Source organism: Egretta garzetta, unplaced genomic scaffold (assembly GCF_000687185.1).
Source record: "Egretta garzetta isolate BGI_Z169 unplaced genomic scaffold, ASM68718v1 scaffold644, whole genome shotgun sequence".
Lineage (NCBI taxonomy): Eukaryota > Metazoa > Chordata > Aves > Pelecaniformes > Ardeidae > Egretta > Egretta garzetta.
Window position 1 is genome coordinate 74,245 of NW_009259452.1, and position 23,259 is coordinate 97,503.

The 23,259-nt window shown below is 42.2% G+C and overlaps 1 protein-coding gene across 1 annotated transcript in view; it reads left to right on the forward strand.

Moving 5' to 3' along the window:
• GLP2R (glucagon like peptide 2 receptor) overlaps nucleotides 1-23,259 on the forward strand; it is a 38,169-nt gene that overhangs the window by 14,732 nt on the left and 178 nt on the right. The window contains exons 5-13 of the mRNA XM_009637165.1: nucleotides 1,553-1,659; nucleotides 1,902-2,058; nucleotides 2,934-3,093; nucleotides 6,084-6,144; nucleotides 7,330-7,399; nucleotides 12,564-12,652; nucleotides 14,253-14,391; nucleotides 20,560-20,601; nucleotides 23,093-23,259. The exon at nucleotides 23,093-23,259 is cut by the window's right edge and continues 178 nt beyond it. Of these exons, the coding sequence (XP_009635460.1) occupies nucleotides 1,553-1,659; nucleotides 1,902-2,058; nucleotides 2,934-3,093; nucleotides 6,084-6,144; nucleotides 7,330-7,399; nucleotides 12,564-12,652; nucleotides 14,253-14,391; nucleotides 20,560-20,601; nucleotides 23,093-23,259 (992 nt within the window). The remainder of the gene's footprint in view (nucleotides 1-1,552; nucleotides 1,660-1,901; nucleotides 2,059-2,933; nucleotides 3,094-6,083; nucleotides 6,145-7,329; nucleotides 7,400-12,563; nucleotides 12,653-14,252; nucleotides 14,392-20,559; nucleotides 20,602-23,092) is intronic.

Sequence of the window (23,259 nt, forward strand, 5' to 3'; positions counted from 1 at the left end):
GCGTCGTTTAACTCCTTTTGCCACAGAGTTCAGTCAAAATTAATTCTGTTAGGTAAGCGCTATTACTGTTAATTACTTTTTACTTTTAGTCCTTTATTGGGTGAGCACTGTTTATTACTTTATTGAGTAGCATTACGTTATTGATTACTTCATTAAACACTGTTAGTTCAAGATCCCTATGTACTCCTAAGTTTTTACTGAACTCTTTATACAGTGAGTACATGAACTTCCAAACTTACAGTTTATTTATACAATTGTGATAAATATTCGTAAATACTGAGAGTTTTCCATGGTTTGTTGACCATTCTGGATCGCAAACTTGTGGATGGGGGACACTCACTCATCTTGAGTGAGAGCAGGCAATTTCCCTGAAAGCTTGACCCAGCTTTCCTACTGATGCTAAATGTGGCTTTGTACCTGTTTACTGTATTTTAGTGGAAAGCCCCAAGATGTTGGAAATAGCCCAGAGCTGGTACCTGCACACATTGGAGGAATCAGCTTGATTTCATTTGCTTTGGTGTTGCAAAATTGTCACAGCCAAGATGATAACTCACACTTTTTATTAGGTTCACGCCTGTTGGAATAGTTTCATGGAGCAGAGTGACTAATGGCTGTGCTATGGGAACCTCCTGCACCCAGACTGCTGGGCACTTCCACCCTCTCCAAGGGAGTTTCTACCAGTAGGCACAGCTCACCTGCGCTATCCAGATAGTACGCGTTAGTATAAATTGATTAGAGTCAACTACTGGCAGGAAGACGGAATTAAAATCCCTGGTGCCAACTGGTAAGACAATTCACAAAGAAAAGAGCAAAATCACTGAGGAAAAGACACAGGTTCCAAGAAAACCTTTGCAGGCCAAATACGGGTTATGAAAGTCACATATCCCGTATCTCGATGTGCCTCTGCAGAAGAGCCTTTGCTTGAGCTAGGAAAGCAAGGTAGACAGAAGCAGCCAAATGGAAAAACTTAGCAAGAAGAAATGCTAAATGAAGCAAAGTGGAAAGAAAGTGTGAGTGCCCCCCTTCCTCCTCTGAGTTTTTATTTGTTGCCCAAAGACATTCTAGACAACTTTAATTTAATAGTTTTGATTTTTTTCTTTGAACTCCTGGCAGAAGTCAGTCTGTTTCCATGACTCTAGACAGAGCTGGTTCTCAAAATTGTACAGATACAACCGATATGTACCTCTCTCCCCAGGCCACCCACGTGGTAATTGCACTTCTGTGTACAGGTTGAGTTGATCTCTGCAGTCATTAAACCACCAGGATCCATTGGTGCATGCAGCCACAGCAATGATTAGTTGTAAATCAGACTGCGAATGGTGGTGTAGGAGCAATCCGGAAATGGGCCTGTGAGTGCCTTCAAATTTAAAAAGAAACTAAGGTTGTCTGCCAGTGTGTCTGCCGTGCCATGATTTCATGAGGCAGCACAGGCATCAGAAACCTCCCCTGGCTGCCCCGCAACGCAAAGAACTTGGACTTGGAAGTTTCTGAGCTGTGCTCATGCTCTGCCTGCCTGCTGCATGGATAACATATTTTTCTTCTTTGTTCCTAGGAAGAACAACATAAATGGCTTACCAGGCTACAGCTGCTGTACACTGTAGGATATTATTTTTCTCTCATCTCACTTGTATTAGCTCTCCTCATACTTTCTTCACTGAGGTCAGTACAAATCCACATGCATTTTAAAAGTACAGACCCCAGTGTGCACGTTCTTCTTTTCATGGAATTAAACTTACTGCTTAGCTTCCAGTGTAAATAACTCGTCTTTTCCGAATAAGCATTATAAAAGCATTTCCTAAGCAAAATCTGTTCATGGCAACAACATGACTACAACAGTGGTTTTTTACTTATGCAAATTAAATCTATTCCAAGGGATTCATACATTATTTTTTCTCCCACAGAAAACTTCACTGCACAAGAAACTACATCCATATGAATTTATTTGCATCTTTTATCTTGCGTGCCACAGCAGTTCTTATAAAAGACACCGTATACCACAGTATTTACTCCAGAAAGCCAAATGATGAAACTGGATGGATATTGTACCTCAGTCCTGAGGTAACTTGTGAGTTCATTGCTCATAGCCAATGCCTGCTGCTAGGGGCCGCACCAGTTACAGCTTTGGGAGTTTGCCATGCAGCAGGAAGCTTTGAGGTGCTTGTTAGTTGAGCTTTGAATGCTGAAATTTTGCTGATAAAGCAAATGAAGGTAATAAAGAAAAAAAATCTGATTTGGTAAATTGTAATAGATTGATTTTATATGAAGCCTTGTATAGAAACAACAAATTAATCAGTAGTTATAATTAGAAATGTCCAATTAAGAAAAACAACTTACACCTGTAGTCTTTAGGAGGAAATCTGCACATTTGTTTGGCACTTCCATGGCACTGCTTTTAATCACCCTTTAATCACACCTTTAATCACAATGAATGTGCACGGATCTCACTTTTAAGACAATAATGTCATCAAATAATATATTTTCTGTGAAAGAACACCAAGAGAGAAAAATAGTTTAAAGGGTTTTCTGTGCTAGGAAAACGTGCTGATTTTCTTACACTTGTTTAGATAACAGAATAACAACATCTCCCATTGGCAACCCCTGTGGATAAATTATACTTGTATGATGTTGTATGAATATAGTTTGCCCATGTCAGCAGGCAAAATTACCTGCAGGATGCTAATGGTGACTTTTAATAGCGCATCAGTAAACATTCTGCTATGCATATAGATAGGTCACAAAGAACACGATCCCTGTCCCCCCCCCCCCAGCCTCTCCCAGGCAGCACGGAGAGCCGTGTGGGATAGGTGACCAAACCACAGGTCTATCACAGCCGCGCACCGGTTTTAAAGTGGTTGCTAAAGTAACAGGAGAAAACCAAGATCTGTTAGAGCATTTCTATATTAACAATGATTCCCGGTCTTTCATTTCTACAGATCATAATCATTTGCAGGACTGCCCAGTTTTTCATGCATTACTTTGTTGGGGCAAATAATTTTTGGCTATTAGTAGAAGGAATTTATCTGCATACATTATTGATAACTGTCGTACTCTCTGAAAGACGGCTGCTACGGACATATATTGTGATAGGATGGGGTAAGTACATCGCAGTTTCCCAGTTCCTGATTCTGTCGTACTCTTTGGAGCCAGTGGTGGATACTTTGTAAGGAAGAAAGAAAAAACCTGAACTCTCTTTTGTTTGGTTGGTTTGAAGTCAGGAATTGTCAGTAATGGTGCAGCAGCGGCGGCACCTTCGTCGCAGTTCAGCTCAACCTGCAGAGAGGGAAGTAGGTGAACAGTTTCATAAAATGGTAGCCTGGTCGACAGAGCAAGAAGAAATCTGACTGTATTTGGCTGCGTTTTCTGTCATCACTGAACATTACGGTGCTGTCAGCAACTTCCTTTTCCTCCTCCATAATAGAGCACCTACCCAGCAAAGATGCCTACACATTAACGGTTTTCTTTTACATGGTCACCCTCCTAGTTCACCTTAAAGTTCTAAAGTGTGCTTTAAGTTAGAGGGTGATCTGAAACACTGAATGATTCAGGTCTTATATTTCAAGCATTTTTCATGGAATAAAGACAATGTAAAGTTAGTTATAAGCATTCAAATAGGTTTGTGTAAATTAGTTGTGTAATCTGACAGTTACGTTTTTCGCTTACTCAAAGAACATAATTCTGTATCTTGCCTGGACAAAGGAGAAAATCAAGGTTCCCCAATTCCCAATAATCATCTAAAATCTACCTGTACAACTTGCAGGCCTTTGAAGGTTTTAAATGAAGATAAAAAATGTGCTCATAGACATGATGTAGGTTTGTTGCAAGAGTTATTGATTCAAATCCAGTTGCCTGAGTTAAGGAGGAGGATAGGGTGGATGGAGACAAGAACTTCTCACTGTGAAACTTCTACCAGTGTAGAGTTTTACAGGCTGGTTCACTATCACCATGTCCATGTCTATTGAGCTATATTGTCAAATGTAAAATTTTGTGTCCAGGACTGTGGGACTACGATGTACAGCCCACTAAAAAAAATAGATTTTTTAGAAGGATCTGACTGTGGTGGAGGATTTGCATACCAGGTTTTGCATACTCGTGTGATAGTGCTGTAGGCATTGTCCTGAAGATGTCAGTACAATAAATTGCTTCACTTCTGCATTGTGTGATCTTGTTATCAGAGATCAATAAAAAAGTACTCAGACCATTTTAACAAGGTTAAATTTAGGTAACTCATACCCAACGCTCTCTAGAACCAAGGGAAGAAGACCAGTACCTTTGAAGAGTGAATGATTTCAATGTCTAAAAGAAGTGGGATATTACCTTAATCCTTTCAGGCATCTCTAGACATAGTCACATTGGAACTATTCTTAGTTCCTACAGCATCCTTTTCTTTGGCCTCACCTGTATTCATCCCCTATGCTGCTGTGAAGATTATTCTTCAGGCTTGCAGCTTTGGTATCCCATTTTTGATATGTCTCCTTTTCCTCTTTTGCTTCTTCCTCATCAGATGTTAACCGCTTCCTTCACACTCATTTGCATCCCATCCTTCCTCACATATCAAAGTTTCTGTCAAAGCATAACACCACACTTCATTCTCCATTGCCAAGCCTCTGGGCTTTCTCCTCTGCTGCACCTTACACTTTAGAGGGTTGTTGGTGATCCATGCCTTAATTTGTCCGTTGCCTCTTTAAAGATCCCTTGTGCTATATCAACATGGCTGTATTAGCACACAGGCTGCTGATGCACCAAGACTTTCAGGCTGGTCAGTGTTGTCTCATTGATTCCTCATTCTTCCCACCTCTCTAAATCCATTTGTTCCTTTTTTCTCCAGCTTCTGCAATAGGGACTAATAATTTTATTCCTTGTTCAAACTGCAATAGGACAAGTCTGTTAAGAAATTTGCTCACTACTCTAAGAGTATAAATAATAATGATCATCTCCCTGTTAATGCTCCTCCATTGCTCTTATACCTGTATCATATTCACTGATTTCCTAAAGGCCTTTTCCCACTAATTAGCTTAATTTCTTATTTATATTTATTAGAATTACTACTAAGATGGGACATCTGGCACCTATCTTACAGACATTTGTAGTACTGCTGCTGCTGAGCCAGCAGGGGCAAGCCATGCTTACACCTACCAAGGCAGGCTTCCTCAGCCACTGCCTGGGACCTGTGCTTGATAACATCACCTCATCCTCCTGGGCGTCCTCTCTCCACACAGGACAATTCCCTTGGATGTGTAGCTCCCTTCCCAAGAGGTCCATGCCCTGATTGTTCCCTCAGACCCACTTGTTGCACAAATGCCATCTCCCACCCAAGTAAGACCCTTCCCATCTCTTTCCTCCTTTTACCCACTCAGAGGTCTATAATCTCCAAGAGTATTTTGCTTCTGGCCTTTTCCCTATGTTGCCACACTCCAGCTCTCCTCATGACCTCAGCTGGTGTCCCAGAACCCTGAATGGATCCTGCTCTGGCCCCAGTGACCCACATCTCCCTTCATTCCTGCCACACCCACCAGAAAATCTCCTGTGTGTTGTTGGGCTGAGAATCCAGTCAAACACATGGCTTTTGTAGCTGAATGCCTTGTGCCTGTGATTGAAGCTTGTGCCCGCACATTTGTAGACCACCGTAATAGTGCAGCAATCCTTTATTTCAGGGGTCTTTTTTCCTTCTGCAGAGGAAAACAAGGCTTTGTCAGTTGTTTTAATTAACCAGATGGAGTTCTGTGCCTCCACTGAAAACTCTTTAAGGTTCAACAAATAAAAATGTTAACAACTGGTGCCTTGGGTAATCTGTGAGGCCTCAAGTGCCAATTATTTTGAATTCTCAGGGTTAGGGATTTAGAAGATTCTGACAGGTCAGAAGTGTATGTGTGTGTATATGTATGTATATATCAGTCTGAAAATGCAAGGTGCAATGAAATTTCATTTTGTATTTGAACTGCAGATGGGGAAAGCCAGCATCAGATTGGGTTTTGTACAATTCTAAATAGAACACCAAAAAATGTATGTCTTTGCACCACACACTGCACTATATCTGTATGAACCATTCTGCAATCTTGACTGTAATTGACCTCTTTTCTTTTCAGTTGTTCCCATCCTATTTGTGGGCCCTTGGGGAATAAGCAGATCAAAACTGGAGAACACAGGGTAGGTTACTAAATAAAATGTGCCTCAGCATACCGGCTTTCTGTTTGCTTAATTTTTCTGTAAGCCCTTGACAGTGATTAACACAAGTATTGACTACTAGATTATATTAAGATTATACAGCAGCTATTAATAATTGTTATGTTTTCTAGGTTCATTTCAGTACTTTTACATTAAATTATTTCTAGGACTTCTCAGGTTTACTTATGCATAAATCAAGTAGTAGAATGAAGATTTACTGTTCCTGAAATGAAAGCTATTACATCCAATGTTCATCTACTTACATGATGTAAATTGTCAGTGCAAACATCTTAATGGAGAGCATTTTGTTAGTAAGAAAAGGAGAGCAGTGCTTTCCTTGGAGACCATCTATACTTTGAGTTTAATTAGCATTCACTGCCATTATGAAAAAAGATATTTGTTATGGAGGATAACGGCAAAAACTCTTATTCACTAAAAGCCGATATTAAATTAATGTGTTCACTATTCAGTGAATGAATCAATAAAGCAACTTGCACTTGTAAGCATTTGTTTTCCAGTCTTCTGATCTTCAGTGATGCTGTTTATGCCATCACATAGACTTTGGGGTTTATGTATGATTTAATTTCCTTTTTTATTCATGGTTCCATGAGAGTTTTGTTTGGAACACATACTCTTATTAAGCCACAACATCAGGAACCAAATCACAATTACAGTCCCATAGAGTTAGATGTTATATAGGCTGTAAAAGACAAGCCAAGATCCCACAGCGTTTCAGGCTAATTAGCAAGAAGGAACATGTGCATAGGACAAATTGGAACGTTGGAGCAGGAGAAAAGAAGACAGCTTCAAGGAAACAGTGTGCATACTGTTTAGCAGGTCAAGAATCATGGCCACAATTCATCCATTACCCATTTCCAGTTTACAGTTTCAGATAGATAAATTTGAGCAGGATGAATTCTGTTATGAAGTTTTGGTGCCCTGTACAGTTATTGTGTGGATCCAAAGACTTTTCAGCATTCTGGTGGAAAGATCTTCAGAATTACAGTTGTTGGTGAGACTCTTCCTGGTTTTACTCCATTTCTCCTGAACGCTACTTGAAAAAGTTGAACTTTGTCAACTTCCTTTTGGAATATATACATAGGTTATGCAAGCTTTCTGATTTTTTCCTATGACAATAATATGTTTATACTTTAAATTATTCTTCAGGTGTTGGGGAACAAATGAACACATGGGAATCTGGTGGATAATCCGAGGACCACTGTTGTTTGCCACTGCAGTAAGAATTATTTAATCTGTTCCTAATATCATGCACAAGTGTGATTGTCTTTTGTGACCCTTTCTCCAAGTATAATCCAATTCTTGGATTAGAAAAGATGAGACAGAAAATATTGTAAATGGAGTTTCTTACTGTGGGTGGATGGGCATAGCTTCTTTTCTGTCTATATCTAAACAACACAGATTTCAGTGTCGACCTCTCAAAACGCTGCTCTTTATCTGTGCAGTGAATTCTGCACAGCTCCATCTGTATTAAAGACAAAACCTTTTGCTTCTCCTATTTTTCACTTCTCATATTTTTACAGATCTCATTTTCTCAGTAAGCAGGTTACTTAAGAGAGTGCTACCATGTTGTGAGCACCACTAGAAAGATCCAAGTTCTCTATAGATTGAGATCTTATGATAACAAAGATGCAGAGAAGTAGCAACAGAAGTACTGATGGTGGGGAGAAAGCATTCACCTAATGAAAAAAAAGAAGCATAGCATGACAGGACTATTATGACTTTTTTTCTTAAACAAATACAAAAAGTGTACACCTGAAATGCAGTGACAATGAAGAGATGGAAATAGCATGATCAAAACAATTCATGAGGACATGATTATGAACACAGAATTTTGATAGGTGTGACTATGCTGTGTATCCAAAATACATTATATATATGTGTAATACATATATATATATAACAAATGCGTTATATTCTTACTCATCAGCAAGGCATAAAAGAGGAATAAATGATTTGGTTAGCTAGACAGCAAATGCTGTCGAGGAGAGATGTACTTTATTCATGCGAATGTGTATGGGGAGTAAAAGAAGGACTGCTCAAAGTGTAATATTTAGGAATCGATGCATTCAATGCCTCAGCTGGAAAGGAGGCTATTGTTTTCTGTTACACTAGAGAAAAGATGTGGAAATTAAAACTTTAGAGAACAAACAATGGACTTTGTTTTGCTGCTGTTGAGTTGGAGAGAACTGTGTGAGAGAAAGTGGGCATAGCTGGGACTGAGCTGTGAAACAGAGAAACACACTCATTAGCCATCAAAAAAGTAAATCATTAGAATGACAAGGAAGGAGTCTTTCTCAAAAAAAAAAAAAAAAAAAAAAGAATTCCACTGGAGAGAAAGCCAGAAAAGAAAGCAAAAAGTTGGGAGGAGGCAAAAGCCAAAAGAGAGCATTAAGGAAGACTGAAATGGTCCCAAAACTGAGGGAAATGTCAAAATGGATGAAGTCCAGAGCAGAGGGGATCTGTACAACTTCTTCCTGGATATGTCTAAGTCTGAAAGAAGACTCCATCATCAGTTTACTTTTTGAGGACCCGAGCAGAAAATGCACAGCTAGTGGAACACAAGCAGCAGAAACAAATAATAGCATTTCTGTTACATCAAAGAGATCAAGTGTTTTGCTTTTGTTGTAAGAATATTAAGTTCTCTGATGTTAGTACGCTCAACTCAGAGCAAGTCCCCTGAATAATAGGAAATTGAACAGACCTGAGAGGAAGGAATGCATTCCAAAGTAATTTGATGACTAGCGCTTGGATGGAGACAATCAGTAATTTAAAAATATGTTTTAATTAAACTATTTCTGCACAATTTCCTTTTAGCCAGTAGGGTATAATCTTTGCTGGTGTAAATCAGTACAAAGAACTGAGGCTGTGAAACACTCTTTTTAACAAGAGAAGTAACATCAAGATTGCGTGTTACATCAGGAACAGCACGGTATATGGGGCCAGGAGGGTTACAGCGAAAGGATGGTAGAAAATACACAAGGAGTTGTAACATACAAAGTTCAGATAAGATATAAAGAAATTTATGAAGATAGCTTTCTAACCTTAATTCATACGTTCATGACACTACTTGGAGAGCTTTTGTCATCATCACCCAAAACTAGGGGGAAATACTTTTTCCTGCATTTTTTCCTTTCATTTTTTATTGTAATTAGTGCCAGTGTCGTCCTTTGATATTTTGGAACAAAGAAGCTATAGTTTCCTGCTACAGACCAATACACAGAAATATCAAGGTGGAAATAAAGTGACAGAAGAGGTCAAAAATCCCTCTACCTAAAGTTGGCAGAAAGAGAGGTGACCTTAGATTTATATGTAGATAGATACACATATACATTATTACTCTAACATAATCTTTAATCCCTGGTTTTTTTATATTACATTTTGGGATCTTCTGCCTTGGTGATGTTTCACAGATTCATATAGCCCCAGCAGTTTAATTTATTCTGAGCATGTAGCGTCAGATCATTACCAGTGCTTACAGTCATTATTAGAAAATACAGAAAAAGTGTAAAACACACAGCATTATCAGTGAGACCTCATGGACATTCTATGGAAGCTGGTGAGGGGTCTGGAGCCCAAGGCTGATGGGGAGCAGCTGGGGGAGCTGGGGGTGTTCAGCCTGGAGAAGAGGAGGCTGAGGGGAGCCCTTACCGCTCCCCACAACTGCCTGACAGGAGCGGGGAGCTGGGGTGGTGGTCAGGCTCTGCTCCCAGGGAATGAGGGGAAACAGCCTCAAGTTGTGCCAGGGCAGGTTTAGGTTGGACATTGGGAAAAATTCCTTCCCCAAAAGGGCTGTCAAGCACTGGAAGGGGCTGCCCAGGGAAGGGGTCGAGTCCTCATCCCTGAGGGGATTTAAAAGACGGGTAGAGAAGCTGTTTCACCTCCCAGCAATGTGTATAGACGACCAGGCTCAGCTTCTTCCTGGGATGACTTTCTTAAACCTAATTTCCTATCCGTTGAGTCTTGTAGTATTGAGTCCCTGAAGTGGTGAAAGCGCTCATGTGTCTTCTGCTACTAAATAATTTTGCATTTTTAATGTGGGGTAGGAGCTAATTTTCATAACGTCAGTACTTGTGATAGGGTGACCCTGTTGAGACCTTCAAAAGCACTGACATAGGGACCATGGCACAGCCATTGTAACAGCCAATTCAATGTACGGGTTGGATGAGCAGACAGTGAAGTGATTGAAAACTGGCTGAATGGCCAGGCCCAGAAGGTGGCACAAAGTCTAAGTGGAGGCCAGTAACTAGCAGTGTACTCAGTACCGGGTCCAATCCTATTTAACATCTTCATTGATGATCTGGAAAATGGGGCAGTGTACCCTCAACAAGTTTGTAGATGACACCAAGCTGGAAGGAGAGGCAGAGATGCCAGGGGGTTGTGCTGCCATCCAGAGGGACCTTTACAGGCTGGAGAAATGAGCTGACAAGAACCTCACACAGTTCAACATGGAGCAAGTCCTGCTGCTGAGGAGGTACAACCCCAGGTACCAGTATATGCTGGAAAGCAGCTTTGCAGAAAAGGACATGGGGTTCCTGGCAGACACCAAGTTGACCATGAGACAACAACGTGTCCTTGTGGAGCAAAGGCAGCAAAGGCTGTCCTGGGCTGCGTTAGGCAAAGTATTGCCAGCAGGTCAATGGAGGGGATCCTTCCCTTCTGCTCAGTGCTGGTGAGGCCACACCTGGGATGCTGTGCCCAGTTCTGGGGTACCCAGTACAAGAGAGACATGGACATACTGGGGAGACACCAGCCACTAGGGTGGTTAAGGGACTGGAGCATCTGACCCATGAGGAAAGGCTGAGAGAGCTGGGCCTGTTCAGTCAGGAGAAGAGAGGACTCAGGGGGATCTCATCCATGTATATAAATACCCGAGGGGAGGGTGCAAAGAGGATGGAGCCAGGCTCTTTTCAGTGGTGCCCAGTGACAGGACCAGAGGCAATGGGCACAAACCAAAACAAGAGGTTTCCTCTGAATATCAGGTTTCCTCTGAATATCAGGAAATGCTTTTTCACTGTGAGGGTGATGGAGCACTGGCTCAGGTTTCCTGTGGCAATGAAGGCATGGACTCTGAGTTCATGCACAAGCGCAAGTGGAATCGGGATCAGAATCAGAATCACTTTATTTAATGCTTTACATCCTTTTATACTAATCACAAAACAAAGCCACTGCTTTTCTTTTATCACCTAGCTAGTTGACAAGCGCTGAGTCCAAGCCTTATACGAAAGCAAAGTCCATTGGTCACAGCATTGACCTCGCTTTTCTCACTTAGCTCTTGTTTTACTTCTCGCATGGCTTGTGGCCAACGAGGCAAAGGATATCTCCAGTGTCCAGTTTGGCCACCACATCTGTGGATTCTGTACTTGTTCCCACAGTTTCCCAGAGAGATTGTGGAGTGTCCATCCTTGGGGATATTCAAAAGCCATCTGAACATGGCCCTGGGCAACCTGCTCTAAGTGGCCCTGCTTGAGCAGGGGGGGTTGGACAAGGTGACCCCCAGAGGTCCTTTCCAACCTTAAGCATTCTCTGATTTTATGATTTTGCTTCCATGTTCTAGTGAAAATTCTGATTTTCTATGAAACACTGAGAGTAAAAGTATCTCAGTCTTATGGCAGTCATTTTCAATGACGTTTTAGTGTTTTCTGTGAAAAGGTGAAGTTCAAAATGGAAGATCATTTTTAGAATAAACCAAATTTTCCAGACAAAGGAGAGTTTGGATGGAAATTCTCACTAGCTCTACTTCTGAAGAACCTTACAGTGTTGACTATGTCGAATTCTTTGTATTTGTAAAAACAAACAAAAAAATTGAATGTAGTTTTGTACTGGAAGACCGAGTATCATAGCAGATAAGTAAATCAAGCTGAATCAGGCAATGCTAAGCTTCTCAGCTTTGCAACCTCAGTAACTTTCCTGCACAGGGCTTTTGGTTTGTGGAAGTGAAATAGTTAACGCCTTGTAGGCCTCATTAGAAAAAAAAAGTTTGCAGATTGGTCTTGGCCAAGTCAGCACAATTTAATTAACAAAGAAGTAAAAGAAAGCCCAGGGCTTCCCTGACTGGAGCCTCTTTATCTGAAGAACTGCAGTCACTGCTGCTTTTTACCACACCCCGGTCAGGGCTTGGCAAAGAGCTGCATGACCTCAAAGTATAGAACCTCTGCTAAGTGCCTCATCTGGAAAGAGCTGATACCAGCAAAGCCTACCGCTGCTGCTCCACTGCATTCATGGTGATAACCTGCTTCTGTTCCGACCCGGTCACAGCCACATTCCGATTATTCAGCGACAGGTTTTATGAGTGTTTAATATCAATTTTACACTTCTTTAATAGCTACCTGAGTAGTGTAATAGACGTTACTGTAAGTAACTCATATGTATTTTCTTTCAAGGTTAACTTTGGCATCTTCTTAAAAATTCTCAGGATGCTGATTTCCAAGCTAAGAGCTCAGCAAATGAGCTTTCATGACTACAAATACAGGTATGTAATAAATAACAAAGAAGTCCTAGCCCTTTTTTTTTTTTCTCACAACATCAGAAGGTTGCCTGGTTGCCCTTGCAGATTATACATTCACCTACCACCACCAGGCATAGCAGATACTCAGACTATGATATAGGAAAGCCACCCGGGGAAGCAGGCTCTGCAAACATTTTCTTATCTGAGAGGCAAAGGCAGGTCAGCACCGTTGAGGACTATGGGCATTTTCCGAAGGGCTGTGCGATGCAGTAAGATCTCTGTTCTCGGGTGTCCTTGCTGCATACCTGGGGATTCCACCGCTCTAACACACTTTTTCTTTGAGTGTGACAAAAGCTGCCCAAAAGAAAAGGAGGTACAGAAGATTTGTGGGACATTCCTAAATTACATTAGCATTTCTGACCCACCTTTGTTCACAGATACAGACACTGCTGACTCAATGTCCCTGGTCTTGTAAACCCAAATGAGAACGCTGTTTTTAGACTGCACTCTTTCAGACCCTGGCATGGGCTCTCTTGGCCAGAGTCTCAATGGCGCATCATGTCTTAGGTAAAGTCCTGGAGCTGGCCTTTGCACAAACATCTTCCCACTTTGTGGGAGCAGCAAGGATGGGCTGTTCTGCCAGGAGCTAAGGGTGCAGTGAAAACTGTGCTTAAGTGGAAACCTGAGGATTTGTTAATTGCTTTCCACATCCCAGTTCTTTCCAGTCCTTAGTATCTTTAAGCAAAGCGTTGTGAATACCTGTCTGCTGCTACAGTCCTGCCTTACTAAGATGAATTATTTTATTGTCTAACAGGACTGGACAGAGGGAGGCGGATGGAAATTCCACTACCAACCTCCTATTAAATTCCTGTATTAAATCCCTAACAAGAAGCGTATTTCCACTTTCCTTCAACATTCAATGTCCAAAAGATCTCAGCTACATTCTCTGGATTGCTACAGGAAAATTGTGCTGAGAGTCATGGGCAGCAGTGCCTCATTTAACAATGCCTAATGTTTTGCTTTATATTCTCTTTTCTACTGCTTATTATTTTGCTAAAATTTCAAAGATTCAAACTATTCCTCACATTGCGAGTCTCCCTCAGAACTCACTTTCTTCTGAGAGCTCTTCTTTCATTCATGCACACAGGTTCGAGAGTTCTTAAAGAAGATTCTTTCCCATAAAAACCATTCTGATTGCATTTTTTAAAAAATAGATGGCTGCTGACAGTACCGCAGAAATTTTCTCTGCAGCAACATCGAGTTTTTGGCAGTGACAGGAGGGTCCAAGTACCCTCCTAACAGATCACTCGTATTTAGCTAGGTAAATATTTTTCTGTTACCTAGCAGCACAAGTTTCATGACCGTGGCCTTCCTGTTCAACTTCTGGTCCCTAACTTTTCACCTTAAACCCAAAGACAAGATTTTCTCCTGTACAGGCTTTTCTGATAGTGTGCTCCAAAACTCGTTTCTGGGACTTTGTCCTCAAAATCACAAAATTCCTGATACCATTTTGGAGTCAAAATGTTGAGGGAATATGTCTGGGATTGTTTCTTTGTAGCTGAATTTTTGATTTTTGAACCAAGAATGTTGAAAAAATGCTATAATCAAACATTTTCTTTTTAAGATTGGCAAGATCTACACTTGTGCTGATTCCGTTGTTGGGGATCCACGAATTTGTGTTTACCTTCTTCACTGATGAGCAGGTGGAAGGAATTTCAAGACATATAAGACTTCTTATTCAGCTGACAATGAACTCATTTCATGTAAGTACTGTTTTTAGGGGTCATAGATACACACATATATGTTGCTCGCCTATAGGTACCACAAGTATGCAATATTCTTATTTAATATTATGCTCCAACCTATAATATCTCTAAGTACACTATTACAGTGACAAGATAAAAAATTCACAAACTTCAGTTTCAAAATACGGTAGTCTCCAAGACCAAAAAAGGAGCCTGACACCTTCAGAAACAGTGTGTCCTGTGTTCCCTGGCAATGGGTGACAGGCCCCTCGTCTGAAAACAGGATTAAAGTGGTCTAATTTAAAATACACGTTTCACATAAGTTATTTCCTTAAAAGCACTGGATACCTTTTTTAAACAAGATTTTCAGGTGATGTGTTGACTTTGCAGTCACTCTGAAGAGAGGGTTGATTCTGGACTCGTCTTTTTCAGTGCACAGTACACGTCCAGCATACTTCAAACACACCTTGTTGTCATGCCACTGTACAAACAAAAACCAGTACCAAGAGACACAAGGATCAGCTTCAGTTTAGCTTGGGCAGTAGGGGCAGTCGCTGAGGCATCAATGACCCAGCGGGCCTGTGGGGCAGTCCTTACCTTTTAGGACTTGTTCCAAAAGGAGCTGGATTTAGACTGTATGGCGTGTGGAGCAGTTTGATGAAAGGAATTGCAGATTTGAATACTGTGAGGATGATGAGCAGAGTTAAAGCATTTGCTGTGAAGAGAAGCACGTGAAGGATAAGCTTGGTGTGTGGTTCCAGCCTAGAGGACACGCTCTGAGTACAGCTCCCAGACCAATGCCCTCGAGCAAGTGTGTTGAAGACATGTCTTGTACAAGAACTTCGACAGGGCCAAAGTGGTGTGTGCTGTTCAGCAGTTGTAACAGAGTTGCTTCCATGCAAGCCCAGAGAGAAACACAGAAACATTTTTTATGCCAAAACCACACCTACATACTTTAGGCACCTGCATACTTCAGGCCTCTATAGGTCACATATTGGTGACAAAGATGTCATCTGAGATGGTCTTTTGAGGACCTCAGTTTAGGGCTTCTGTCCCTTTAATGGGTTTAAGTATAAATTCAACACAGCACTTAATGCATCAGAAGTGAAACATAGAAACCCACCATGAACTCAGTGAACAGGCACCAGTAAGAAAGTCCACTTTTGCATGCTTGACTCCTGATTAGTGCACCCCTCTAGGATATAGAAGGAGAATGAAAGAGAGCCTGAATCTGTGGCTTAGTGGTTAGAGCAGCTGGCTGGGAAAGGGACACCCTGAGGCCTCGGCACCTGCTCCTGAGTGTTGATACTATTTACATTAAATACCTATAGATTTAAAGAGGTAAAAGAAAATTAAAGTAATCAGAGGAGCAAGGAGTGGAACATCTCAGCACTTGCCTTACTCATCCTTTATGTCCACTCACAGCCTCACGAGACATGGAGTAGTTGAATTAACCTGTCTGGATTCAAGAGAAAGTGCAGATGTGCCTCCACCAGAGAGCCTGGTAGCTGCATGACTACAGTACGGCTGTGCCTGTGTTGGGGCACTAAGTATTTCTCATACTTCTAGGTTATTATATGGGATATATGACAACAGCCAGCTTCTCCTCCTTTGAAGAATAGCGCATTGACCCCGTGACTATAGCTGGGTCCTTAACACAGGTGTCCAAGTCCATGCAAGGAAAAACTGAAGCAGTTGCGTTTTCTGCTCTGTCATTTTTTTTTCTTGGTTGCTTTGCATCCCAACTTCCAGTTACCAGGCTACTGTAAGTCCCAGTCTAGGTAGCCAGTGTCCCATCCCCCACCCCATTCAGTATATACAGGAGCTTAGCACTTGACACTTAAGAAGAATTGCACTTCTGTAGGCCTGAGTATTCAACCTTGGGTCACAGCATTTAACTCCCCACTGAACATAGTTTCCTAATCTTTATATTAGCCGTGTTCCTACTGGTTAATGGACTTCTCGTATTTTCTCCCAGCAATAAGAAGATCACTTCTACATTTTCTCCCCATGGCTCCCAAGATTTTCAACACCTGTAAACCTGTGTCTCATATCTGCTCCTGTATCTCTGTAGGGAGCTGTTTTTCCTCCTGGTAATCATTTCAGCTTGACCAACAGCAGAACTCTTCCCATTTTGGTTACATATAGCTATAAAAGGAGACTCCATAAAGTTCAAGTCCTTATGAGTTGCCATTCATAAATTCTAGTTAAGATTTTAAGAGAGTCACTTTTTAATGGAGTTGCCATACATCCAGTTCTCTCAGAAGGCACACAAGGTAAATCAGGTAGCAATTTAGCTTTCCTGAGCAGAGAAAGAGCTTTCTTGCTGTCTTCTGAAAGAACTAGGCCATTCAGGAAGTACCAACAGTTCTTCAGGTGAGAGAGTAATAAACGAGGTTCTGCAATACTCCATTTGAAATGTCTGTGTATCAAGTTTTCTACCCCCAAAAAATCATAACTATAAGAATGTTTGTCCTCATCCAAATTCGGGGCATCGTTTCCCTAAAGGATGTGTTCATTCACCATATCTGCAAAGTGACACTATGGCCTCCTATACGTAGGCTCACAAAAAGTACTGTACTCTTGAACAAATTTCTAGAGCTAAGAGAAGATTTGTCAGAGCACTCACGTGGGTGGGACAGATAGATGGACTAGCATCTGTAGATGGAAAAGAAGTATCTCACCTATGCAGTCAGCAGAGAGCTTTAGAAGTGTTGATACACTTGGCACCCCTTCAGTCACCCTGCCTGAGTCGCATGCAAGTGGGCAGAAACTGAAGGTCACGAAGGAACGAGAGCATAGCTCTGGCGGCTCTGTGCCCGTCTCTTGGCTGCAAGCACGAAGGTGTGAAGGAGCCACACTCCATTTGTAATGGTCAGTCCTAAATAGTCTGTGTTCTGCAGCGAGCTGTTACTGAAACTCAGAGAGCCGCTTATGCACAATACACATGTGTTTCACCGTACTGTTCACCTCCAGATTACAAAAGCTAAGAACTGGGCACAGCAGCCGCTCTGCAGGCACGAAGCACTGCTGTCTGCTTCAGTCTCCATTCTGCAGAGGTGATGAGTAATGGCTTTTTGGGGGCAGTTAACTACCTGCTTAGCAAAGTTGTCCCTTACCCTTATCTTCCTGTCTTGACCTTCTTGGTGGGACAGGACTGCAGTTTCCAGCTCTCCTTTCTTTGATGAGGTGCCCAGCAATATCTCTGGCTAGATGTCCTCACTACTCACCAACTCACTACTTTGACAAATGTCTGCCCTCTTCTACACTCTGAGACATGAAGTCATCAAAGCATTATTGCACTGTTCCCACAATGTATGGTGATCCTTAACCTATACGTACGCACCAGTGCTCTGGCGTATGCATGCATCCATGCTTTGACACTGTTCTTGAGTAGTGAAAAGTTCCCACCACAGCCTGAGGGGAAAAATGCCCGGCAGGCAGAAGGGAGCTCATGCAGAGCCAGCACCCTAAGGGAGCCTGCTGACATAGTGCTGAAGTTCCTCAGTTAGACATATCCTTACTTGGAGACATTGCAGTGACTAGATGTTATTTTAAGAAACAGAATAATTTAAAGTGAAAATTTTATTTACTGGCTTGTTCAAAGAAATCTGATCTAGCCAATAGCTTACTCATCCCTGCTAAGAAGCACAAACTTCACTCCTTTTCGAGGAACACGCATGCTCGGCTACACGGCACGGTTTAGAAGCAAGGCTTCTTTTAAAAATACCCAGAGATCTTACACAACGTTTCCTGCAGATTCTCTTTTTTAGCTGCAGCATTATTTGTTAAGGGATTAGCAAAAAAAGCACATAAACTGTACACAATTGCATTTGTTTAGTCTGTAAATCTTCTCAGTAGTTTTAAAAAGCAGTTAAACTGTTTTGTTAGGGAAAAACAATTACCTCCGGGATCTCATCTGGAGGTTTTAACTCAAACATTTTGAAGGAGCACAAAATTAAATTCTAAGTACGAGTTTTGCTGTAGATATGATGCTGCTTTGCTTTAGAAAGTGGAGCAATCTAAACATCTTGGCTCACTGCTGCATGTGAGCTGCCAGGCACAGGAAAAAATGCTGGTTCCTGGTGGATAACCCCCTGTTATTTAAGGTGTAATTTATCATGTTGCCGCAGTCAACAGAACTGAAGAACAATTGTGAGGCTATGGATGCATCTATCCTTTCCTGTCGGTGATCATATTAGTTAATATTTCTTCTGAATTTCTGATTCTTTTTTTTCCCTCACACATTTTAAAAACGTGCGCCTTAGAAGTCGTGGCATTTGGGAAAGATTTCTGAGTATGAAGCTCCACGTGTTGCAAAAAAAAAAAAGAATATGAGGAAGCACTGAAAAAATCAGGATATAAAAATAATGCCTAACATGAATGACCAACTGAGTTTTCCACCCTCTGCTGTGATTTCAGTGCTCCTGCCTGCCACTGCATGTTCTGACCTTACAGCAGCAGCGAACTAAATTCACACGTGGATTTACAGAATTACGTTCAGCGCAGAGGTGCCCCTGGTGCTCAGAGTCCTCTCCTCACCTGGGAGGTCTCCACATCTCTGGCAGGGTATCGTCAGGCTTGGGAGCAACCGGGCTTTACAGCACTGTGTAGTGTAAATATACTGCTTGTGGTGCCTGTGAGGCCAAACTTAGAGCTCATGCTCAGAACACACCACCACCACCACCACCACCACCCCCCATAGAGACATTTTCATGGACTTTCTACTCAAAAAGAGAACTATCTCCAGGTGCAGCAGCAGTTCTGCATAAAAAGCTGCTTTTTAAGCTGTTAAATTTGTATTTATCCACCAGAAACTCTCTCCATGGTTTCTGAGTCTTCTATAACTCCTATTCTAAAATTTATCCCCATAGTAAAATATTATCTATTATAAACTTTAATGACCACAATATTTTTGTGATATTTTTTGGCATATTTCTGTGAAAAAATTTAGACACAGAGGATTAAAAGCTACATTGATAAATGTCATGTCAAAATTGCCTATATCTTCACTGTAACCCAGGTGAAGCATGAAATATAGTAGAAATAAAATAGATGGGAAAAGCAATCGTGCTTTCTATTTCTCCTGCCCCCATTTCCACCGGGTGGCAGATAAACTGTTCTTTGTCATACTTACTGCACATACCCTTCAGGAATTACTGGGTCCAGACTTTTCAGGATTGTTAGAAAATTAACAGTAGGTTCACAATGCTATTGGTCAATGCTAGATATAATAAAAAATATTCAAGCTGCTGTGTATGTGAATTTGTTTGTAAGCTTTTGTCTGAGAAGAACAGGAATATTTCTGGAAAAAACAGAAAACAATTGAGTGATGTCAGCTGCATTATAGATGGTTATGACACCTTTTTTACTTGTGATATGAGCATTGCCTTGGGACTGACAGTCAGCAGTGTTTGTTCTCTTCATCAGAACTTGTGTCATAGGTGTGTCTAGACAGACCAAAAGAAATTAAAGCAATGGTAATAAATCTGCATGTCTGTGCCAGACTGTTAGACTGAGATGCATGCATGCAGGCTGTTTTGATCCAAGATCAAATACAGACAGAGGAGGAAATTGAAAGAGTAATTTGGGGGGTGGTTTAAAGCAAGTTTTATCTCTAGGATTTAATTTTTTTAAAAAAATGTTTATTTAAATCAAGTTCAAAGGAAAAATTGCAATTTGGAATAGCCATAGCACTTAAGACAGATGAGCCTTAAATTAGCACTAGTCACTTAATGTATCACTGATTTTTAAAAAGCACCCAAATGAGATCCCTCTCAGTAGTCTCATCCACAAATTCAAACATGCCCATGGATGGTATGAGACCCCAAACTGCATTTTTTTTGTTTTGCCATGTTTAGCAGCAGTCACAGTATAAGAGCAATAATTTGAAAAAAAAAATATTATGTGGTAGCAAAATGAAGATCACACGGAAGATCAAACTGGGTTGTATTGTCTCTCTTCCTCAGCATCTGCACCAAATGTGCCCTACATTTGCTAAGGCACGATACGAAAACAAATCAATGGCTGCTTCAATAATAGGTAAATACAGGTAATGAGTTTCCTTTTTGAAAATTAAGAAACATTGTTTATATTTCTAGCTTTAATGCTAATACCATCGTTAAACTAAAACTTCAGGTATTTCCCGTACACTCTAACTTTTTCCTCTTGCTGTCTTTCTTACAGGGTTTTTTGGTAGCAGTTTTATATTGCTTTGCCAATGGAGAGGTAAGAGACAATGCTATGAGAAAAGCTTTTAGTTGATTATTATGTTAATGACACCGAGGAGGAGGGACACACTGTCTTATTTGAGAGTGTGCGTGCATGCTTTTCAACTGGTATAATTGTTCTGTAGGAAGAGAACAGCAAGACCTCTCACAAGTTTGGGATTCAAATGCAAAGTATTTACACAGAAGCTTGAGTGGCTGTGGCACTGTGACGGTATGGGCACCCTGAGGTACCTGAAACACCAGTAGAGGCTTATGGTCAGTGACCTAAACCCCACTCCATTCATCAGCTGCAGTCCCAGACTTCATGTTTGACCAGGTTAAACCCTCTCCTAGTTTACCCCTAAAGTCCATGCGAAGTGACCAAATTTGGGGTGCTTTAATATCTTAGACAGCAACATGTTGAGAAAATAATTTTGTGCGAGCACTGCTTGGGGCATCCCTAAACTTGATGTGAGGGAATTCCATGTCTGGAAGCTATCTCCTGCTATGCCTCCAGGGACAGCTGGGGGTTCAGTTTGCTCCATGCAGGATTTTGGCAGATCAGTGATGGCTCTTATGCAAGGAGATGACAGCAGAGGAAGCTAACCTCTTGCCCAGTGTAGGTGAAGACTGAATTCAGACCAGGTTGTGTGGAATTTTGTCCAGCTCAGCTTTGAACCCCCGTCAAGGACAGAGGTTCCACCACCTCTCTGGTCCTCCCTTCCAGTGCTTCACTGTATGCAAGGAGGAAACATCTTTTCCATATGTTCTGTTAGAACTTTCCCTATTTATTTCAGTTTATGATCACTGTCTCTTGTGTCCCTCCCAAACACCTCTGCAGAGTGCCTGGCTCCATCTCCTCCATGAAGGCCTTCAGCCTGAACAAGCCCCATGCACTCAGCCTCTCTGCACAGAGCAAGTGCTCCAGTCCTTATCTCTGCTGATAACTTCAAGCTTATCAATACAGTTCTTGTATGGGGGGCCCAAAATTAGGTGCAGTATTCAGATGTAGTCTCACAGTTACTGAGTAAAGGTGAATGATGGCTTCTCTTGATCTGTTGTCTCTGCTCCTGCCCAAGGACCCCATAGACCATCGCCGTCAGAGCTGCGTGCTGCCTTTGCTGCATCGCGCTGACTTGCTAGAAGCTGTCTCAGAAAATGATGCTGGGTAGGCTGCAGAACCAATCTCACTTAACTTTAAATGCTTTCTAAGTTGAATCTCACTGTCTGTACCTCCCTTATACCTGGACTGGGTGCAGACCCCCATCCCTTGCAATGCGCAGACATACTCGGTGCCAGTAGCACTTAGGAGCCTGGCACAGCCTGTCAGTATGGTACGGCTGCACTGAGACAGGCACACAAATTTGGACACCTTAAAGGCACCAGTGAAACAAACAAGATGGGCTTACACAAAAGGCAGTCTGTATGTTCCCCATGTTTAACAAGGAAACCTGGAGCAGTTTCCCTCTACAGCTACCTGGAAGGAGGGTGTAGTGAGGTGGGTGTTGGCCTCTGCTCCCAGGGAACGGGTGATGGAACGAGGGGAAACGACCTCAAGTTGTGCCAAGGGAGGTTTAGGTTGAACATCAGGAAAAATTCCTTCCCTGAAAGGGCTGTCAAGCACTGGAAGGGGCTGCCCAGGGAAGGTGTCAAGTCCCCATCCCTGGGGGTATTTAAAAGCCGGGCAGACAAGGTGCTCAAGGCCAGGGTTTAGTGGTGGGATGGCATGGTTAGGGGAATGGTTGGACTTGGTGATCTTAAAAGTCTTTTCCAACACAAAGGTATCTATTCTATTCTGATTTCGGAAGTACGTAATTAAAAAAGAGAGCTGGCCCTTGTCTGCAATGCAGGAGAACTTGTCTGGCACTTGTGAAGGGCACAGAACTGCTGGCGTCTCTCCCCAGCAGTTGGAAGTTTCTCCGCTGGCGCTCTGCCTCCCGGCCCAGCTGAGGTCCCAGGCCTGGGGCCCGACGGCCGGAGCACGGCCAGGCCCTGCTCCCCAGCAGGGGCCTGCAGCCTGCCCTCCATCTGCACGCAGCACAGGCTGGGAAGCTGCCAGCAGCAGGATGCTCAGTGCCGGGGGTCTAAGGCAGGCTGCCAGATTAAAAGCTTGAACAAAACAAACCAGGTAGCCAAGCACAACACCAGCAAAGCTGCGTGGTCCTCATTCCCACAGCCCTTGGGCTTTCCTCCTCCTCACTCCTTCAGGCTGTAAACTTAAAAGTCATTTGAGCTCTCCCATACACAGGCATTGGGATCACAGTCTATCAGGGATTCTGGGGCTAGGAAAAACTTTCCTAAGTGAGAGTGAAGAGGGTGGACTCCTAAGATGGACTTGGCAAACAAGTCTGTTTCTACACAGGCTTTTGTCAGGTGCAAGGTACATCCCGAAGGGCAGGAACCTCATCACCTCCACAGTCCCTCCCATTTTACGGCCAGAATTTGGGCTAGTGGACTGCAGGGTGGTCACAAGGCATCACCATGGACAGACTGTTTCCTTCTCTACCCAGGTGAAAGCAGAGCTCCAGAAGCAGTGGTCCCGCTTCCTGCTGTCGGATCCCTTTGGCTGTAAATTCTGCTTTCTTGGGGAAAACATAAAATACCTCAGGAAATGTTCACAGAAACGAAAAAAACGGCACCTCAGCAGCAAACGCCACTTGTGCCCGGAGGCAAGCGA